The 19,689-nt window shown below is 42.3% G+C and overlaps 1 protein-coding gene across 2 annotated transcripts in view; it reads right to left on the bottom strand.

The window, feature by feature from the left end:
• The window catches only part of LPCAT1 (lysophosphatidylcholine acyltransferase 1), a 189,390-nt gene that overhangs the window by 122,008 nt on the left and 47,693 nt on the right, over positions 1–19,689 (bottom strand). For both annotated transcript variants that reach the window (XM_039525204.1, XM_039525205.1), the window contains exon 4: positions 4,557–4,669. In XM_039525204.1, the coding sequence (XP_039381138.1) occupies positions 4,557–4,669 (113 nt within the window). The remainder of the gene's footprint in view (positions 1–4,556; positions 4,670–19,689) is intronic.

Raw genomic sequence — 19,689 nt, 5'->3', positions numbered from 1 at the left:
ATTTTATTTATTCTTTAAACCAGTGTTTTCCACGGCACAGGGTAGCATGAAGGACTAGCTGGTGAGAGAACAGGGGGAACAGACTGCCAAACTATTTTCCAGATTCTCAGTTTCATTTTAAAAAACACATGAACCATGTGTAACTGATAGAGAGAGGCCTGCTTGAGTTTGAAGACAGCATAACACAACCAATGGTTCTCAGATGTAACTGTTGCATTCATTTCAATAGATGAATGCAATGATACTTTAAATGTCAACTCTGATAACTACTTCAGTATTCAGAGCATGTAAGAAAGGATGCACCACTAGTGTTTCCCAAAGTTGTTTTTATTTGGGAGAGGTGACAATGTACCCATGTCCACTCCCTAGACACTATTGAATAATCTTTGTACAAAGTATGCTTTTGAAAACATTTGAAAACATATAATTTGCTGGTCAATACTGTCCTCATAAAATGTGCGTAGCAACATTGTATGTGAAGTTATATGGTGTTATTAACACATGTTCCAAACTGAGGTTGGCAAACAGGTCCGTCTCAAACAAAGGAATGTATGCTCTGCTTAATTTGCATTTAAGCAGTAAACAAAGTCATCAAGCAGCAAGGGAAACAAAAAATAGGATCCAACAGGTAAGGAAAAGCAGCAGGGAACATCCTTTCCTATGGAGACTCTGTCTCCTGAATCTCAGCTGGAGATGTTTTCCAAGAAAGGGAACGATACTATAAACATGAAGGACAAACACCCCAACGCACCCCTCCTCTTTCTCTGTCCTTTGATTCACTACACCAAAAGGAACAAAGGAAACAGTTATTGAACTGGAGAAGGGGTTCCGATGTTACCCATCAGTTCTGTGTTCTTGGGGAACCAGGGCGCAGTATCCAGCCTCTCGGACTCGCGAAGGACCCCCCCTACCCCAGCCTCTGCTTGAACCAAAACTGACCAGAAGAAAGACTTACAAAGTGTGGGAGACACACCTAAATCCCTCCGGAAAACGGTGACAGGAAAGCAACTCCCCTAGCCTTATCTGCATTGAAGATGGAACAGGGAGACATCTCCATTAGCATACAGAATGGAGAACAGAGGTTCCAAGGCAAGAACCACACTGAACTCTGGGACCAGAAAAGCAGGGAAGCATTGCATGCTGGGGGATCTTTGCTCCAGATGTTAATGAACCTATGCCTGCACACACCCAGCTCAGTAGTTATCAAACCAAATCTAGTAATAAATCCTTTATTGGTATCCAAAATACTGAAGCTGCCTAATTGCGTTGTGAACTCCCTTGAAGGAACACCGCCTATAGCCAGGAATGACCAGTTCCTATTGTCTAGCCTGAACAAAACAACTTTGGTATACTCCTCTGAACCATCAGTTTACCCATTAACAAATCTAGAGTTCTCCCTTGAACCATTGTTGTTTCCCTACAAAAACCCCTACTCACACTCAAGTAAGGGTTCTGATGCCTGGATCCAAAAACTGCATCAGTTCCATTGGGACTTCATCTTCTCCTGACTGATCATGCTGTGGGCTCTGCCTGTCTCCAACACTCCAGACCCTCAGCTACCACCACCACCTGGGAACCCCGACCAGTTCAACCTTCATGGAGTGGTGAGAACCCAACTCTCCCTCCCTCTCGCTCTCTTTTTTTTTTTCTCTACTCTAGGTATAGCTTTCCAACCCTGACTTGGGCGATCAGGTATAGTTTTCTAAACCTGACTTTTGTAATTAAATTTAAGCTAGATTTAATCTTGTAACTGTTTGTTTTGTTTGGCTCTCCTTGTATGGTTACTACTAGGCAATAAATAACTTTTATGGTTAAGCTGGTTGCTTCCCTCCCTCCTTCCCTCTCTCTCTCGTGTTTTTGGCTTCCCCATTTGCTCTGCAGCAATGCTCCTCTTACCTAAGCTAAAGATCCCTGCAGCGCCCAAAAATCCTGTGAGGTTTGCTCATCAAGTGGGTTACTACCAGAACAGTTGTAATGTGAAAGTGGGGATAGGGCCGTGCTGAACCTGTGGCATGTGACGGTGGCAGCTTGGAAGTGCTGCTCGACCCAGCCTGCTGAGTCCAGGGGCATATAAGGGTGGCAGCTTGGGAGTGCTGATTGACCTAGTCCGCTCAGACATGCTGGGGGGGGGGGCCTAGGTCCTGCGGGATAGCTCCTTTGGGGAGGGAACTTGCAGAAGGGAGAAGTAGAGCTCCATATGAAAACAAATGACACAAGCAGTACATTGACAGAATTACAGAACCTTCCCTCCCACGCCCAGAAGAGTAACCCTAATAAATGAGCATACCCCAAAGTAATGGGCAAATCTGGTAACACTGACCTAAGAAGTTTGGTCAGTGAGACTGCTGAGAGAATGTGGTGAAATAACTTTGCTTAACGTAGTCTGTTAAATAAGGCACTAGTTAAGTTTTATCTTTATTTTTCTTGTAACCATTTCTGACTTTAATGCCTCATCATTTGTACTCTCAAAATCTCTTTTTAGTTAACAAACTTGTTTTATCTTATCTAGTGTGTTTAAACTGAAGTGTCTGTGAAACTCCATCTGGGGTAACAAGATGTGTGCATATCAATTCTATTAATAAAATGTGGGATTTTATATAAGTTTGTATTTTCCAGGAAAGAACTGGGCGGTACAGAACATACATTTTGGGGAGAAAATCTAGGACTGAGTATACACTGAGGTCACACTGCAACATAACCAAGGTGGGGCTGGGCTGGCTGCAGCACACACACAACATAGCTGGGAGTGACTTACATGTTGAAGGCTGTTCCCAAGCAGTCCTGACTGGAGGCTACAGCAGCAAAGCAGTTTAAAGGGCACTCCAGGTTAGAGGGCACGGGTGAGACAGCTACTCAGTCTGGATTGTATCCTGGGTATGTCACGGGGGAGGAAGGAAGAAGGGAAGGGGACACAAAGGACTTGCCAACAGGGCATGGAAGATGTGCAAGTTAAACTATGAAGGGGAGGGATAGTTCAGTGGTTTGAGCATTGGCCTGCTAAGCCGAGGGTTGTGAGTTCAATCCTTGAGGGGGCCACTTAGGGATCTGGGGCAAAAATCTGTCTAAGGACTGGTCCTGGTTTGATCAGGGGGTTGGACTAGATGACCTCATGAGGTCCCTTCCAACCCTGATATTCTATGATCTATAAGGTATTATGTTCTCTATATTTTCTGGGGGGAGGGATACCTCAGTGGTTTGAGCATTGGCCTGCTAAACCCAGGGTTGTGAGCTCAATCCTTGAAGAGGCCATTTGGGGATTGGTCCTGCTTTGAGCAGGGCGTTGGACTAGATGATCTCGAGGTCCCTTCCAACTCTAATGATCTATAATTCTAAGGCTATGAACAACACACAGTAAGGGTGCAATTAGTTTCATTTTGCTGAATGAATTGAAGAGACTGGAAAACATTGCTTAAACTATACCATTTATATTTTAATCACAGCAGTAAAAAAGATTGCATTATATTATATTTTGACTTGAGCTGCTGAGCAAAGGCATAGGATCAAGTATTAAAGTCCCAATCTTAAAAACACTTACAGAGGTGAGTGACTATCTTATGCCACTGACGTATTCTGTTTCTTATTCATGTTGACTACAGGATTATACCTGATGTGCTTAAGAAGAGCTATAATTTGCGTTGCTTAATATTTCATTCTATAGGTCTTTCAACAATTTGCAAATTTTCATCTTTCAGGTACCTTGTCTCTCCCAAATTAGGGTTTTGGAGTTTAGGGTTTTGTTTTTTTAGTTTGAGCCAAACTGGTTCAATTTTTCTGAATGTGAATGCAATGGATGGGAAAAGAAAAGGCAAAGACCACCCACCAACACCCACCCTCTTTATATCAATTGGAATGCACTTTTTAATGCACAGGTACTTTGTGATGGTACTTTGTAAGGCTCCAAGCTCTTCTCCCTTGTTGTGGGTGCTAATGGTATAGGAAAGGGAGTACATGCCAAGTCCTCTCTCACTGAGGGACCCCACAAAATCAGGAACTACTCTAATAGAAATTTATGTCTATTTAAAATCTACTTGTTTGCTGGATTATGCTGGCACATATGCTTATCAAATATGACTTATTAGCAGTTACTGAGAAAAGGGATTACATAGATGCACATCTAGTGCTAAGACTAAAGCCAGAGACTGGCTATCTTCAAAAAACAGGAGAGTTTTTAATATGCTTCAGATTTTAAAATAAAAATGCACATACTTCTAAAAAGTTTAGGGCTGAAATACAGTAGTCATAACCGTCCCTCCTTTTCTAATTCCTCCCTCCCCCCAAATTCAAGTGCAAGAACCTCAGCTGCTGATTAAATTTAAAGGCTTCAGATGCCACTAACATTTTTGGTCCAATGGAAATTTTCTCCAAGGACTAAAAATTTTATAATATAACTTAAAGATCATGCTAGCAATGTGTTGTGCAAAGAAACATTTTAAATCTTGCATTCATGGAGAAAAAGCATGTACGTCTAGTGTGTCCTCTATGGAGAAAAAAAGACTAAAATTTGCTTCTCAAAGCCAACAAATGTCAAATATCACATAAAAGAGGTTATACTATACCTGTGGCCATTTGCCATCAGATTGAGCACGTCTCTTTATCTCTTCAACAGTTTTTCTGCGAGAATCTTGGTCTGACCGAGATACAAATACTGGTCGTATATATTTTATTAAAGCTGAAAAGAAACAACACAAATTTTTCATAGAACTGCTTTAAAAATCGATGAATCTATGAAATATTCAAGGACAGAAGGGACCACTGTGATCATCTAGTCTGACCTCCTGTATAGAACTGCCCCTAATAATTCCTAGAGCATAGCTTTGAGAGAAAACATCCAATCTTTGATTTAAAAATTGTCAGTGAAGGAGAATCCACCATGACCTCGGTAAATTGTTCCAATGGTTAATTAAATTTTTACGCCTTATTTCCAGTCTGAATTTGTGTAGCTTCAATTTCTAGCATGTGGATCACATTATACCTTTCACTGCTAGACTGAAGAGCCCATTATTAAATATTTGTTCCCCGTGTAGGTACTTACAGACTGTAATTAAGTCATCCTTAAATCTTTTCTTTCTTAAGCTAAATAAATTAATGTTATATCCTTTGAACAGGAGTCCTTGTTACAAGCAAATAATGACTCTTTTTGAGTGGTTTATACACCTGTACCTCGATATAACGCTGTCCTTGGGAGCCAAAAAATCTTACCGTGTTATAGGTGAAACCGTGTTATATTGAACTTGCTTTGATCTACCGGAGTGCACAGTCCCGCCACCCCCACCCAAGCACTGCTTTACCACGTTATATCCAAATTTGTGTTATATCGGGTGGCATTATATCGAGGTAGCGGTGTATTATATTATTTCAATGTAAAATTAAAGCAAATCCTTGAACCATTTTCATTACTTAACCTGAGAGAAATGCAAAAAGTAAAATGAATAATGAAAAGTAAATTAAAATTTTTAAATGCACTTGTAATAGACCAAGACCTTATTTGTAACAGGAGACTATGTGAATGTGATTCTAAAATACAAATTTGACTATCGTTTAAAGCACACTTACTTTTTGGGACAGCAAAATAGTTACGTTTGACCACCCATGGGCCAGAACATTTCCTCCTGTGACTTAAGGGAGGAGAACCTCTGTGAGCATCTCCCTCATTGAGATCCCCCTCACAATCCTACAGGAAAGCAGGATTTCTTTTGTTATGCAGTAATTCACAAGGCACACCCCAAACCTGGCTTGGTAAAGGTGTTTGGAACTTCAAGTTTCTGCTTTACAAGTCTCCATTAAGCCATGCTGCTGAAGCATTTCTCCCCATAGGCAACACATCATCTATTTGATTTTCTGGGCTAGATTAAAAAGACCTTTAGTAAGCCAGTATTCTCTCCTGTGAAGGAATTTATACATCATAATTAAGTCACCTTCTAATCTTTTTGACAAGCTAAAGTGATTGAGCTCCCAAAGTCTCTTCCTGTGAAGTGGTGCCCAACCTTATTACACAGGAGGACCACATAAACCTAAGCACAACCTTGTGTGGGCCAAACAGATTCCACATTCACCTCTACCCTGATATAACGCAACCCAATATAACATGAATTCGGATATAATGCGGTAAAGCAGCGCTCGGGGGGGGGGGGGGGAAGAAGGGCTGCGCACTCTGGTAGATCAAAGCAAGTTCGATATAATGCGGTCTCACCTATACCACGGTAAGATTTTTTGGCTCCCGAGGACAGCGTTATATCGGGGTAGAGGTTATTTTAATAAGATGTAAAGTCACCTGTATTATTTATATTTTAAGTTCAACTTGCTTCATATGTATTTAGGTAGGTTGTTTCTAGGTACAGTATTGTCTATTTACACATTTATGTAAATTAAAATGTAACTATGATAACAAAATGCTAACGAAATGGCTGTTAATATACTGTGTTGAAGCAGGCTGCGGGTCTTAAGAAAATGCTCTGGTGGGCCATATATGGCTTGCAGGCCGTTGGTTGGGCACCCCTGCTGTAGGGCATTGTTCTGCAGCCCTTAAAATCACTTGCGGTTCTTTTCTGCACCCTCTTCAATGTTTCAACACCCTTTTAAAAACATGGACACCAGAACTGTATGAAGTATTGCACAATTGGTCTAATCACGCCATATACAAAGGTAAAAAATCATATCCCTACTCCTACTCACTACTCCCCTGTTTATACATACAAGGCTTGCATTAGACATTTTTGCCACAGAATCACACTGGGAAAGTGTTGAGTTACACGTGCACTATGACCCCTAAATCCATTTCATAGTCACTGCTTTCCCCATTCTGTAGCTCTGGCCCCAATTCCTTGTTCCTAAATATGTAACTTTGTAGTAAAAAAATTTATTTGGGTGGCCTCAGGTTATTAAGTGATCCAGATTGCTCTGCATGACTGCCCCGGTCTCACCATTATTTACCATTCTGCCAATCTGTTGGTCATCCACAAATTTTATCAGCAGTGATTTTATTTCCAAATCATCAATGAAAATGTTGAATAGCATTGGCCCTAATGAATCCCTGTGAAAAATCCCACTAGAAACATCAGCAAAGATCCTGTGGCACCTTATAGACTAACAGACGTATTGGAGCATGAGCTTGCGTGGGTGAATACCCACTTCGTCGGATGCATGTCGATGAAGTGGGTATTCACCCACGAAAGCTCATGCTCCAATACGTCTGTTAGTCTATAAGGTGCCACCAGACTCTTTGCTGCTTTTACAGATCCAGACTAACACGGCTACCCCTCTGATACTAGAAACATCCTCATTCAACAATGATTCCTCATTGACAGCTACTTTTTGAGATCTGTGAGCTACCCATTTCTTTATCCACTTAACATATACTTTACTGATACTGTATTGTGCTAATATTCATCAGAATGCCATGTGGTATTTACTCAAATGCCTGTCAAAAATCTAAGTATTTTACATCAACCAAACTTGTCATCGCCTCAAAAAATTAAATCAGGTTTGTTTGACTAGACTTATTTTCCATAAAACCATATTGACTGGCTTCAATTATAGTCCTATTCTTTAATTCTTTATTAATTGAATTCCACATCAGTTTTTCCATTAATTTGCCCAGAAGTGATGTCAAGCTAACTGACCTAACTAGCCTTTTTGAATATTGGTACATTAACTGTCTTCCAGTCTTCTGGAATTTCCCTGGTATTACACGGTTTATTAAAAATTATCAGCAGGCCAAAGATCTCCTCAGCCAGCTCTTTTCGAGCTGTTGGGTGTAAGATATTCAGGCCTGCTGATTTAAGACTATTTTGCCTTAATAGATGCTAATATCCTCCTTAGTTACAAATGGACTGGAAAATCACTCTCAGATGAAAGGAGTGTATCTGCCTAGTTTTTTCCAAGTACAGGACAGAAAATTTATTTAACTCTTCTGCCTTTTCTGAATCATTTGTAACAATTTACCATCTCTATCTAGCAAATGGACCTTTACCATTACTAGGATTTCTTTTGTTCTTAATATACTTTTAAAAAACTCACTGTCCTTAGCCCTTGTCAGCCATGTCAGTCCCTTATCAATTTTCTATACTTCATAATTTATATAAATTACTATCTAGTTTCCCATTGTTATATATTGCTTTATTTCCAATTGCTACCTTCAATGAACCATATTTTATACATATTTTCTTGGTTATGAGGGTCCTTCATTTGCCCATATTGAGTTTAAATCAGGTCACGATCACTAGTCCCTAGGCAACCACCAGCATCTATTTCAGCAATTAATTCACCTTTATGTGTCACTCTTGTGATGGGTGCAATATCTTTTCTGTTAGAAAATTATCTATACCTTTTAGACATTCTAATGGTGTTCTACTACTGTCTGCATGAGACCTCCAGCAATCCCCCATAATATCACAATTACTTTCCAAACATTACAGATAGGTGCTTAAGGAGAAACTCATTCTGTTCTGATTTGATGGTCTGTAGCACCCCACACCACCAATACCCCCTTCTGGGCTTTGTTTCCACATTGATCAATATGCATTTCAAGATGCTGTGGTTCAGAGTTATCAAAAACTCTAAAACAGGTAATGACATCTTTCATGTAAATTGCCACCCACCCCACATACTGCCTTTTTACACATGCTATCCTTCTTAAAAATATATATAACACCACTAATTTTAACATTCCAATCATGCAAATTATCCCACCATCTTTCTGTAATGCCAGTTATAGCAAGTGTCTTTTCAATGAAAATTTCCAGTTCTTCTTGTTACTCAGACCTCTAGAATTAGTAAGTGAAAATTTTCTTCTGTTCACATTCTTTGCCACCTTGATTCAAGTTTTTCGTGACATTGAATTTGTACTGCACATGCCTTCTTAGCACCCTCCCTTCACATTGGGGGACCCTCCCTGCTGCAGCTAATCTCCAACTAAGAAGATTAGCCACTATGCTTGTAAGATGCAGGCCCATCCTGTTTATACAGCCCCAGATCCTGCTGTAACTTGGCCTAATACATCGAAGAAACCAAAACCTTCAGCTTCACATCAGTAACGCAGCCAATGGTTCACCTCCAATATTTTCTGCCTTCTCTCTCATGAGACTGGAAGGCTCTTCAATAAGATGACCTTAAAAGGGGAGGGATAGCTCAGTGGTTTGAGCATTGGCCTGCTAAACCCAGGGTTGTGAGTTCAATCCTTAGAGGGGGCCATTTAGGGATCTGGGGCAAAAATCTGTCTGGGGATTGGTCCTGCTTTCAGCAGGGGGTTGGACTAGATGACCTCCTGAGGTCCCTTCCAACCCTGATATTCTAGGATCTTTCCTCTTCTTCTGCTCTCCCAAGATCTCTGAAATCTTCTCTAGTGTGTCGAGTTCCATGTGATGACATGATTCCAATTATCAGAGGGGTAGCCGTGTTAGTCTGGATCTGTAAAAGCAACAAAGAATCCTGTGGCACCTTATAGACTAACAGACGTTTTGCAGCATGAGCTTTCGTGGGTGAATACCCACTTCTTCAGATCAACACCAGTGGAGACTTGCCAGATGACTTCATAATCCCATTCATTCAATCTTGCAATTACAGCTCATATTTTCATTCCAGTGAGTCAGCATACCATCCTGTTGTCCTTTCTGAATTCTCTCTCCATGGTATCTAGTCATCACTGATGATTGCTTATCTTCTTAGGATGGCTGAAGTACCTCTCTTGATAGGAGTTTTTGTGAAGCAAGCAGCTATCAACCACGTCACTGTAGCTGGTATGTTCTGTTCTCCATATAAACACACTCCAGTAATTGCTGAATACTTGGTAACAGTTGGTATTTCCGGCCAGATTGAATGACTCCTGGCTCTTTCCCCTTGTGCTTACATATAGTCACATATGTACTCCTTCCAGTTGCCTTATAAGTGAATCTTCTTCCAAGTCAGACTGGCAGCGAGCTTGGGGCATTTTCGCCTTCTTCTGCAGCACATGGTGATGGATCACTTGCTAAGATTATCTGGGTATATCTCACTTAATCATTTCCCTGCCATTGCGGGTGCCCTCGACCAGGGGTCGGCAACCTTTCAGACGTGGTGTGCCAAATCTTCATTTATTCACTCTAAAAATCAGCTCGCGTGCCGAAGGCAGCACCAGTGCCATAGGTTGCCTACGCCTGCCCTAGACACTGGTGCACTTTCAAATCATAGAATCTCAGGGTTGGAAGGGACCTCAGAAGGTCATCTAGTCCAACCCCCTGCTCAAAGCAGGACCAATCCCCAACTAAACCATCAGCTTCGTAAAGCCTGACCTTAAAAACCTCTAAGGAAGGAGATTCCACCACCTCCCTAGGTAACCCAGTCCAGTGCTTCACCACCCTCTAGTGAAAAAGTTTTTCCTAATATCCAACCTAAACCTCCCCCATTGCAACTTGAGACCATTAGTCCTTGTTCTATCATCTGATACCACTGAGAACAGTCTAGATCCATCCGCTTTGGAAACCCCTTTCAGGTAGTTGAAAGCAGCTATCAAATCCCCCCTCATTCTTCTCTTCTGCAGGCTAAACAATCCCAGTTCCCTCAGCCTCTCCTCATAAGTCATGTGCTCCAGCCCCCTAATCATTGCCCAAAACTGGACAGTACTCCAGATGAGGCCTCACCAATGCCGAATAGAGGGGAATGATCACATCCCTCAATCTGCTGGCAATGCCCCTACTTATACAGCCCAAAATGTCGTTAGCCTTCTTGGCAACAAGGGCACACTGTTGACTCATATCTAGGTTCCTTGGTTCCTCCTATTCTCTGTCTATGGCACATAACAGCCGTGTCTCCTGTGTGCTGAAGTATTTTGGTCTAATTTCAGTTGTTGGGTTTACTGTGCTGGTGGTGGCCTGTGCTATACAGGAGGTCACACTTGATGATCTGGTGGTCCCTTCTGCTCTTATGACTTCCCCTTGTGAAGTCTGCAGCAAGCATTTCTGAAAATGGTTGTCCAAGTTCTCAGAGGTTACACAGTGTTGAAAACTTGCACTTCCAGATAATATATCTTTTCCTGCAATATAGCCACCAGTTTTAACTTAAGCAGATCGTGTGTCTTTTGGTAGAAAGGAAAAGCATAGCACATCTGTGACAAATGAAGGGGGGGGAGTAGCTCCCTTTTATGGTCACCCAGCCAGCCAGCAGCTATAAAACCGCTCTTAGTGGCTGTTCTCTAATTGCTCTACCTGTAAAGGGTTAAAAAGTCTCACTGCTATGCATAGGTAAAAGGAAGTGAGTGGACACCAGGCCAAAAGAGCCAATGGGAAGGCTAAACCTTTTTCAAATTGAAAAACAACTCCTCTTTTGTCTGTCTGTGGTTGTTCTCCTCAAAGAGGTAGACAGGGCTGCAGTTATGCTCTAAGAAGCTTTGGGCCTGGTATGAAAAATCTTCAGTATCATACCTAGAAACTACTCATTTAAAACTCCAGTTTTGTAAGTAGATCAAGAAATATCTAGGAAGATGTGATTAGGTTTATTTCTTTATGGCTTGTGGATTCCTCTGTGCTAACCCCAGGTGTTTTTTTCTCTTGCTTGTAACCTTTAAGCTAGACCTCAACAAAGCTATTCTTAATGCTTAATCATTGCAGTTGTCTTTTCTTTGAGGGAGTCAATAAGCATGTGGACAAGGGTGATCCAGTGGATATAGTATACTTGGACTTCCAGAAAGCCTTTGACAAAGTCCCAGACCAAAGGCTCTTAAGCAAGCAAAGCAGTCATGGGATAAAAAGGAAGGTGATTTCATGGATCAGTAACTGGTTAAAAGATGGGAAACAAATGGCTAGTTTTCAGAATAGAGGTAAACAGTGGGGTCCCCCAAGGCTCTGTACTGGGACCTGTGCTGTTCAACATATTCATAAGTGATCTGTGATGGGTCCCCAGGGTACAACCTGGACTGTGGGACCACTAAGCCCTCTGTTCCACCAACCTGGGCTGCCTCTCACACTGTGATGCTGATGTCAAGCTACAAGCACTGCAGTTACGCAGACATCCACAGGCAGGGACACACTCAACTGTGTTACGTGAATGATCTTGCAGCCACTCATGAACCATCAATAGAGCGCCTCAAGCCAATTCCCCCCCCACCAACTCCCCAGCCTTGCACCCCCAAACTGTACTGTCGTGCACTGGTCAGAAGCCAGACCAGTGTATGTTGATTACTTAGGCATGGTGTACACTGTGGGGGGGAATCGATCTAAGTTACACAACTTCAGCTACGTGAATAAATAAACTTCAGTCGACGTATTTAGATTGACTTACCGTGGTGTCTTCACCACAGTGAATCGACTGCTACCACTCCCTTGTCTACTCTGCCTGAGCCTCTCACAGCGCTGGAGTACAGAAGTCGGCATGAGAGTGCTCGGGGACCGATTTATCACGTCTAGACTAGACGCAATAAATCGATCCCCGCTGGATCGATCGCTGCCCACCGATCCGGCTGGTAGTGAAGACATACCCTTAGTTTGCCTCGTCTTCATAGGAAAGCGGCCAGGCACCATCCTTTGTAATCTGAGATGAGATTTCCCAAGCACTTCCACAAAAACACAGTTTTAGGTAAATTATAAAACAGATTTATTAACAAAGAGATAGATTAAGGGTAGGTCTATACTTACCTGCCAGGTTGACGCGTAGCGTTCGACTTCTCAGAGTTCGAACTATCGCGTCTAATCTAGACACGATAGTTCGAACTCCGAACGCGCTCCCATCGACTCCGGAACTCCACCACCGCGAACGGCGGTGGCGGAGTCGACGGGGGAGCCGCGGACTTCGATCCCGCGGCGTCTGGACAGGTAAGAAGTTCGAACTAAGGTAGTTCGACTTCAGCTACGCTATTCGCGTAGCTGAAGTCGCGTACCTTAGTTCGACCCCCACCCTAGTGTAGACCAGGCCTAAGTGATTATAACTAGCAGGCATAGAGATCAAAGTTGGTTACCCAAGAAACAAAAATAAATTCACAATCTAATTCTAACTTTCGCACACTAAGCAAGATTTAAATCAAACAATGTCTCACCCTAACAGATGGTACAAGCAGATTATTATTGTTCCTCAATACACAGACTGAACTCCCTTTCCAGGCTGGGACCATTCCTCCCCAGTTCAAAGTTTTTTTCCTCCAGAAATTCTTCCAGGTATTGAGATGGGGTTTCAGGGAGAGGGGAGGGAGGTAGAGAGGCCAAGTGATGATATCACTTTCTCTTTTTATACCTTCTTCCAACTGCTAGAAAGATCTTTGCTGTGACATGGGGGTCAGTGAGTCCCCATTAGTCAAGCAGTCTCCATTGTGTATGTGCCTTCTCTAAGGAGCCTCTGGGATAGTGGATTGTTTTCTTGAGGGGCCATTAACACTATCTGAGCCATCCTTTGTTGCAATTGGAAGGCTGGTTGTGGGTATTCCCAACCTCACAACATATTTCAGTAACACATATAGAAATACTTCATAACTGCGCATACAATAGTGCATAAAATGCAACCGGATATTGTTCAACAGATCAAGATTTAAAAAATGATATTTCACAAGGCAAACTTTGCACAAAACATATCATAGTCATATCACAGCAGTGAATATGGGGGTTCCAGGGTACTACTTGGGGAGACAGTGTCACAAGAGGATTTTCCTCGCATTAGCTAATTGTCAGGAGGGGTATATATCAATGCCTTGGAATGTCATAAGTGAGCAACCATTAGTATCATTTGTTTGGCGAACCCCTTTAGTGCTGTGGACAGACCAAAGGGTAGAAATGTATACAGGTAGTGGCTGTTTCTCTACTACTGAATGCAAGTATTTCCTGTGTGCTGCATGAATTGCCAGGTAAAAATACGTGTCCTCAAGGTCGAGTGTCACAAACCAATTTTGGGGGTCCTCGGAGGGAATAATTGAGACTGAGGTCACCATTCTGAACTTGTGGTGGATTAATCTGTTTTGTCTACTCAGATTTAGAATGGGGCATAGACCTTTTTGAGATGAGAAAATAAGGGAAATAAAACCTCCTGCGACAACTCTTCTACTGCTCACATTGCAATAGGGAGTCTGCTTTTCTTAATGATGTCTCATGAGAAGGATCCCTGAAAAGGAATGAGGAAGTTGGTGGGGGAGTATGTAGAGATGGAATCGCACAGAACAGTCTTTGTCAATTATCTCCAGGACCCAGTCCATGGTGATTCCAGCCCATGCTGCCAAAAGAAAGGCAAGGCTATTGCCAAAATGATGGGAGGAAAGTATATGGATCCACAAGAACTGGTACAGGGCTCTTGTCAAAAGACATCAAACCTGATGCCTGGATGATGTCATGTGGATAGTACCAATGAAGGCTGAACTTCTTGAAAAGGCCTCATTGTTCAAGAAGGCCAAATGTCTTCTGTTGTTGTTAAGAGAAGCAAGCTGTCTGAAGAACACTTGACACTTGTATGTCTTTGTTTTAGAGATAAGATATAGAGGCCCAAAGGCAAAAGAGTGGCTCTGGAGTCAGAGTATGGACAGCCTTATCTGTCTTGCTGTGGAATAGCTGCAGTTCCTTAAAGGTCAGGTCTTCTATTATCTAGACTTCTTTAGAAATGCCAGAGTATTGAAATCATGGTAACTGAGGTAGGCACAGCACAGGCAGATGTGATAGAAGGGAAGCTGTCCTGACAAATTGGCCTCCAGCTCTTCTTTCGCCTCACAGCTTGTCCAGAAACTGAGACACTTTATCCCACTGGAGGTAGTCACATTTCACTAGAAGCACCTGATAATTTACTATGTGCATTTGGAGACTGGTGGAAGAACAGATCTTTCAGCCAGAGAGTTCCAGCCTTTTGGGGTCCTTGTCCAACAATTTGATTTTGAGACCTGGCAGCTGTTGAGATCTCTCATGTACTGCAAAGACCTAACAGCACAGGGCTTAGTTCATGTCGAAATATTTGAAGCCTCTTGGGTGAGGGGGTGGGGGAAGGGCTGGTAATGCTGATCAGCTCTCTGAGGCCTTGTCTACATTACTGCAGTAAGTCAACCTAAGTTACGCTACTTCAGTTACGTGAATAATGTAACTGAAATCAACGTAGCTTAGGTCAACTAGCCGAGGTGTCTACACCGTGTTGTGTCGACAGAAGACGCTTCTCTTCTTGGGCATTTGGAGAACCAGAGTTGATGGGAGAGAGCATCAATTGCAGCAGTATAGACATGGCCTTAGTTGTGGGAGATATACAGGATGGGTTTGCCTTGACAGGCTCAAGCCCACCATTGACTGGCATAGCTAGTCTGCCAGCTGCAGAAGAATGAAGGTGATAAAAAAAAGTCATCGTCTTAGACAACTTTGAGTTGTATGTCCAGAGTGTCAGCACTATGGCTCAGATGATCTTGGAAGAATTTCAAGTCATCTGGAGGGGAAAGGATAATTGGAGTTCCAGTATCCTCCAGAATGGAGGAGGCAATAGTGAGGGAATTGCAGGTGGATTAGAAGGGACATCTTCCTCTTAGTAGTCAACACTTCCCTCTCCTTCATCCTCTTGGGCCTCTATTCCTGTCACCCATGTTGGATCAGATGGCTTAGATGTGCTTGAGAGTCTAGCCAGAGAATGAGATTTGAGTCTTGATCCTGTGAGGATGAACAAGGGATGGGTTCAGATGATGGCTCCCTAACAGGCTGAGGGGAAGGAAGAGGTGATAGAGTAGATGTCAAAGTGGAGTCAGATTTCCCTGGTGTTACTGGTTCTCTAGGATGAGGGGGCACTAAAATGGTATTGCGAGTTTTGGTATCATAATTGGTGCTAGTTTTAGGATTCTTGTTGCCTACTTAGAAGAACCCACTGATATTGAAAATGTGGTTGGTACCACTATGATTGGTATCAATGATGCAATACCAAGACTGGCACAGAGGAAATCAGTACTGAAGCAGGAGAGCTTCCCTGGATATGGTTAATGGTGGGACAGCTTCCCTTGATATGGTTAGTGGCAACACAATTATGGGCACAGTTAGTAAGGGAGGTCTCAGGAGTGATTGTAGAGCCAGGCTGGTGACTGATTTGGAACGTGTGACTTCAGAAGAGTCATGGACCTGGTGACCAATTTTCAATCTATGTCAGAAAGGGAGACTGATGCTTGGAGTCAGTTTTGGAGCTGTGCTCCCTTTTGCCCTAGTTAGAAAAGCTCAAGGCAGTAATGGGGGCCAGTGCTGAGCTTAGAGGTGTCCGGAAAGGCAGCAGACGTTCGAGCCACATCCAAATCACTGGTAGCAGTGGCTCACGGTGATCAGAGTCCCAGCTCACAGGGGCACAGTCCCTCTTCTGTTTGCGTCTCACTCATTGTAGAATCTGCTGCTCCCAGCGAATGCTCTAACAGGAAAAGATGGGGGCTAATATCCCTGGATCTATGTCCTTTCTGAGGACTGGCAGATGGAGCACTGATCTGGGCTATGGTTTTTATCAGCAAGGAAAGCACTTGATGTGTTCATCATTCAGGGGCACAGAAGCATCACAGAAGGATAGACAGGACTCAGAGTCTAGAGATTTTGCCTCAGCACCAAAGGCGTAAGTAGCCCCAGATCGTGGAGAGGAAGTATTTAGTTGCCAACGGGTAAAGTTGGGGGAGGGGAGAACTAAAGAAGAATTTAAACTAAATAAATAACTAGTCCTAAAACCGAGGGCTGAATCTGAAAATAATGTTTACGAAATTGAATTTTGAACTTTAAGATAAGTAAAAACAAAAAAGAAAAAATGTTTACCATTTGTAACTTAAAAAAATAAAGTAAAAGATACTAAATATGGAATACATTCCCAATTTGAAATACTGTACTATCTGAAAATGCAGGGAATGATATCTGCTGAAGATCATACTCTCTACTTCTTCTAGTCATGTGATGATATGCACTTGAATTTTGTAGTAAAAATGACATTTACGACTAAGTAAACAAAGTACTTTTCAAGTATTTTTGATACATGAAGGAGTTAAATGCACTGATAGGGATTACACAAAGAATCATACACAACACAGTATGATATAGTTATTTCCACAAGTTCTCCTCTTTCAAAAATATAAATTATTATTAGCTAATCATTAGCCGAAACACTAATCTAACCTAACCAGCTTTTGCTTACAGTGTAAATGAGTTGAGTATTGATTTGGATACCTATAGCATGGCATAAGATACATACTAGCAAATATTTATTATGTATTCAATGTTCATGTGGTAGTTATTAATTAGAATGCCTGATGATGAAAATAAATATAAAGATCAAACATGGATACAATCTTGTACCTGAAGTATCCCTCAATATTTATCTTATGAACACTGCATTATTTGCCAACAATAAGAAAAGGATATCATTTCTGCTTCTAATGAAAAGGTATTGGCTACGCAAGATGAAGTCAGGGATTTCCAAAAAAGGAATTCAATTCACAGACTCCAAATAGCTTTTCCATCTGAATGCAGACATTTATCAATATAAACAGATAAAGGTAAAATTAGCAAACTTCGTAAATCTGTTGGAAGCTACTTCATCAACCAGTAAGGGTGAACTGCAAATCTAATTTTGTGTTACTATCACCAAAACCTCAACAGTGCTTCAGAATAAGGGCCTCCCAATGAACTGGAGTCTTTGAATTTTCTGTCAGGACAGAAGTTTCAAACAAAAACTTCTTCCTGTAACAACTGTGATAAAGTTCCTCCTCTACCTTGGTGGGTCCTGTGCTTATTGGCAGATTTTGCTAGCCTCAGAGATCTTCCCATGTTGGATCAGGAGTTAGGAGGTTTTGGGGGGAACCCGGCCTGCCCTCTATCCCGGGTTCCAGCTCAGGGCCCTGTTGACTGAAGCTGTCTAGAGTGCCTTCTGGAACAGCTACATGACAGCTACAATTCCCTAGGCTACTTCCCCATGGCCTCCTCCCAACACCTTCTTTGTCCTCACCACAGGCCCTTCCTCCTGGTGTCTGTTAACACTTGTACTCCTCAGTCCTCCAGCAGCACGTCCTCTCACTCCCAGCTCCTTACACACACCTCACTAACTGGAGTGAGAGCCTTTTTATACCAGGTGTCCTGATTAACCTTAATTAATTCTAGTAACTTCCCAATTGTCTACAGGTGTCCTAATTAGCCTGCCTTAATTAGTTCTAGAAAGTTCCTGAGTGTTCTGGAATAGTCACCGTTATCTTACCCAAGGAAAAGGGAACTGCTTAATCTGGAGCTAATTTATGTACCTTCAACCACTCTCTTGTAGCCATCTGGCCTGACCCTGTCACACAATGTTCAAAATGAAAAAACAAATACTTGAGGCAGCAGAGTACGAACATGAGCTCAGTCTATATATAGCTGGTCTAAGTGACCTTATAGCTTCAGAAGGGAAATATCACCCAACTGCTATAAGCATTTCTTGAGAAAAGTAATAAAAACTAAGCATCAAGCCCCTCATAGTGGAACTGACTTGGCAATGGTCTGGCTTAGAAATGAGTTAAAGCATTGAGCAGAAAAAGGCTGTGTTCTGGAACTTTCACAGGTATGTATTCATTATTGTTTTCTCTCAAATGAAACTGGTGGAAAGGTCCCAAATTCATCTGTAAGTCATATGGCAACCTTCAAAGAAAAACTTGTATACATCTTGATGATGCTTATGAGTTCATTTTCTTACGTGATCAACCTGTTTCAGAGACAAACATTATTAGTGCCTGTCAAATTCCATCGCATCTTCTTCTCAGGTAGATCTGGATCACTCAAGAGTGCCTCAATGCCACTGATAAAAGAGGAGAAGAAATTAAAGGTATTGGAAGTATGGCCTTAGCACTCAGCAGATGGGATCTCTCCTATAGTCTATGTACCCAAATTGCAATCCAAACCAGCAAATCGTTAGGTCTTGGACCTGATCTTCAAATGACGTACAATGAATCAACACCAGCAAGGTGATCATGTTGACGAAAATAAAGAGCTAATGACACTTCAAAAATTCAAATTATTCACTAGTGAGCCAGCCTCCAACTCACTGCAAAACATTACAATGAAAGATTTGGCTACAAAAGTGACCCACAAAGCTCTCCTGAATGAGGAAATATTTGGCCAGGAGTAACTGAGGCCTGGTCTACACTACAAGGTTAGGTCGAATTTAGCCGTGTTAGGTCGATTTTATAATGAATGCGTCTACACAACCAACCCCATTCCACTGACTTAAAGGGCTCTTAAAATCAACTGCTGTACTCCTTCCTGATGAGGGGAGTACCACTAAAATCGACCTTCCTGGGTCGAATTTAGGGTAGTGTAGACGCAGCACTGGGCAATTCGATGGTATTGGCCTCCAGGAGCTATCCCCCAGAGTGCTGCAATGTGACCGCTCTGGACAGCGCTTTCAACTCCGATGCACTAGCCAGGTACACAGGAAAAGCACCGAGAAATTTGGAATTTCATTTCCTGTTTGGTCAGCATGGCGAGCTCAACAGAAGAGGTGACCATGCAGTCTCAGAATCACAAACGAGCTCCAGCATGGAGCAAACAGGAGACACTGGATCTGACTGCTGTATGGGTAAACGAATCTGTGCAGCCAGAACTCCGATCCAGCAGAAGAAATGCTGATATATATGCCAAAATTGCACAGGGCATGGTGGAGAGAGGCTATACCAGGGATGCACAGCAGTGCCGCGTGAAAATTAAGGAGCTCAGGCAAGCCTACCAAAAGACAAAGGAGGCAAATGGTTGCTCCAGGTCAGAGCCCCAGACATGCCAATTCTATGATCTAGGGGGGGCC

This window comes from Mauremys reevesii, linkage group 2 (assembly GCF_016161935.1).
Source record: "Mauremys reevesii isolate NIE-2019 linkage group 2, ASM1616193v1, whole genome shotgun sequence".
Lineage (NCBI taxonomy): Eukaryota > Metazoa > Chordata > Testudines > Geoemydidae > Mauremys > Mauremys reevesii.
Note: the sequence above shows the minus strand (reverse complement) of the source record. Positions and strands in the feature narration are given on the sequence as shown.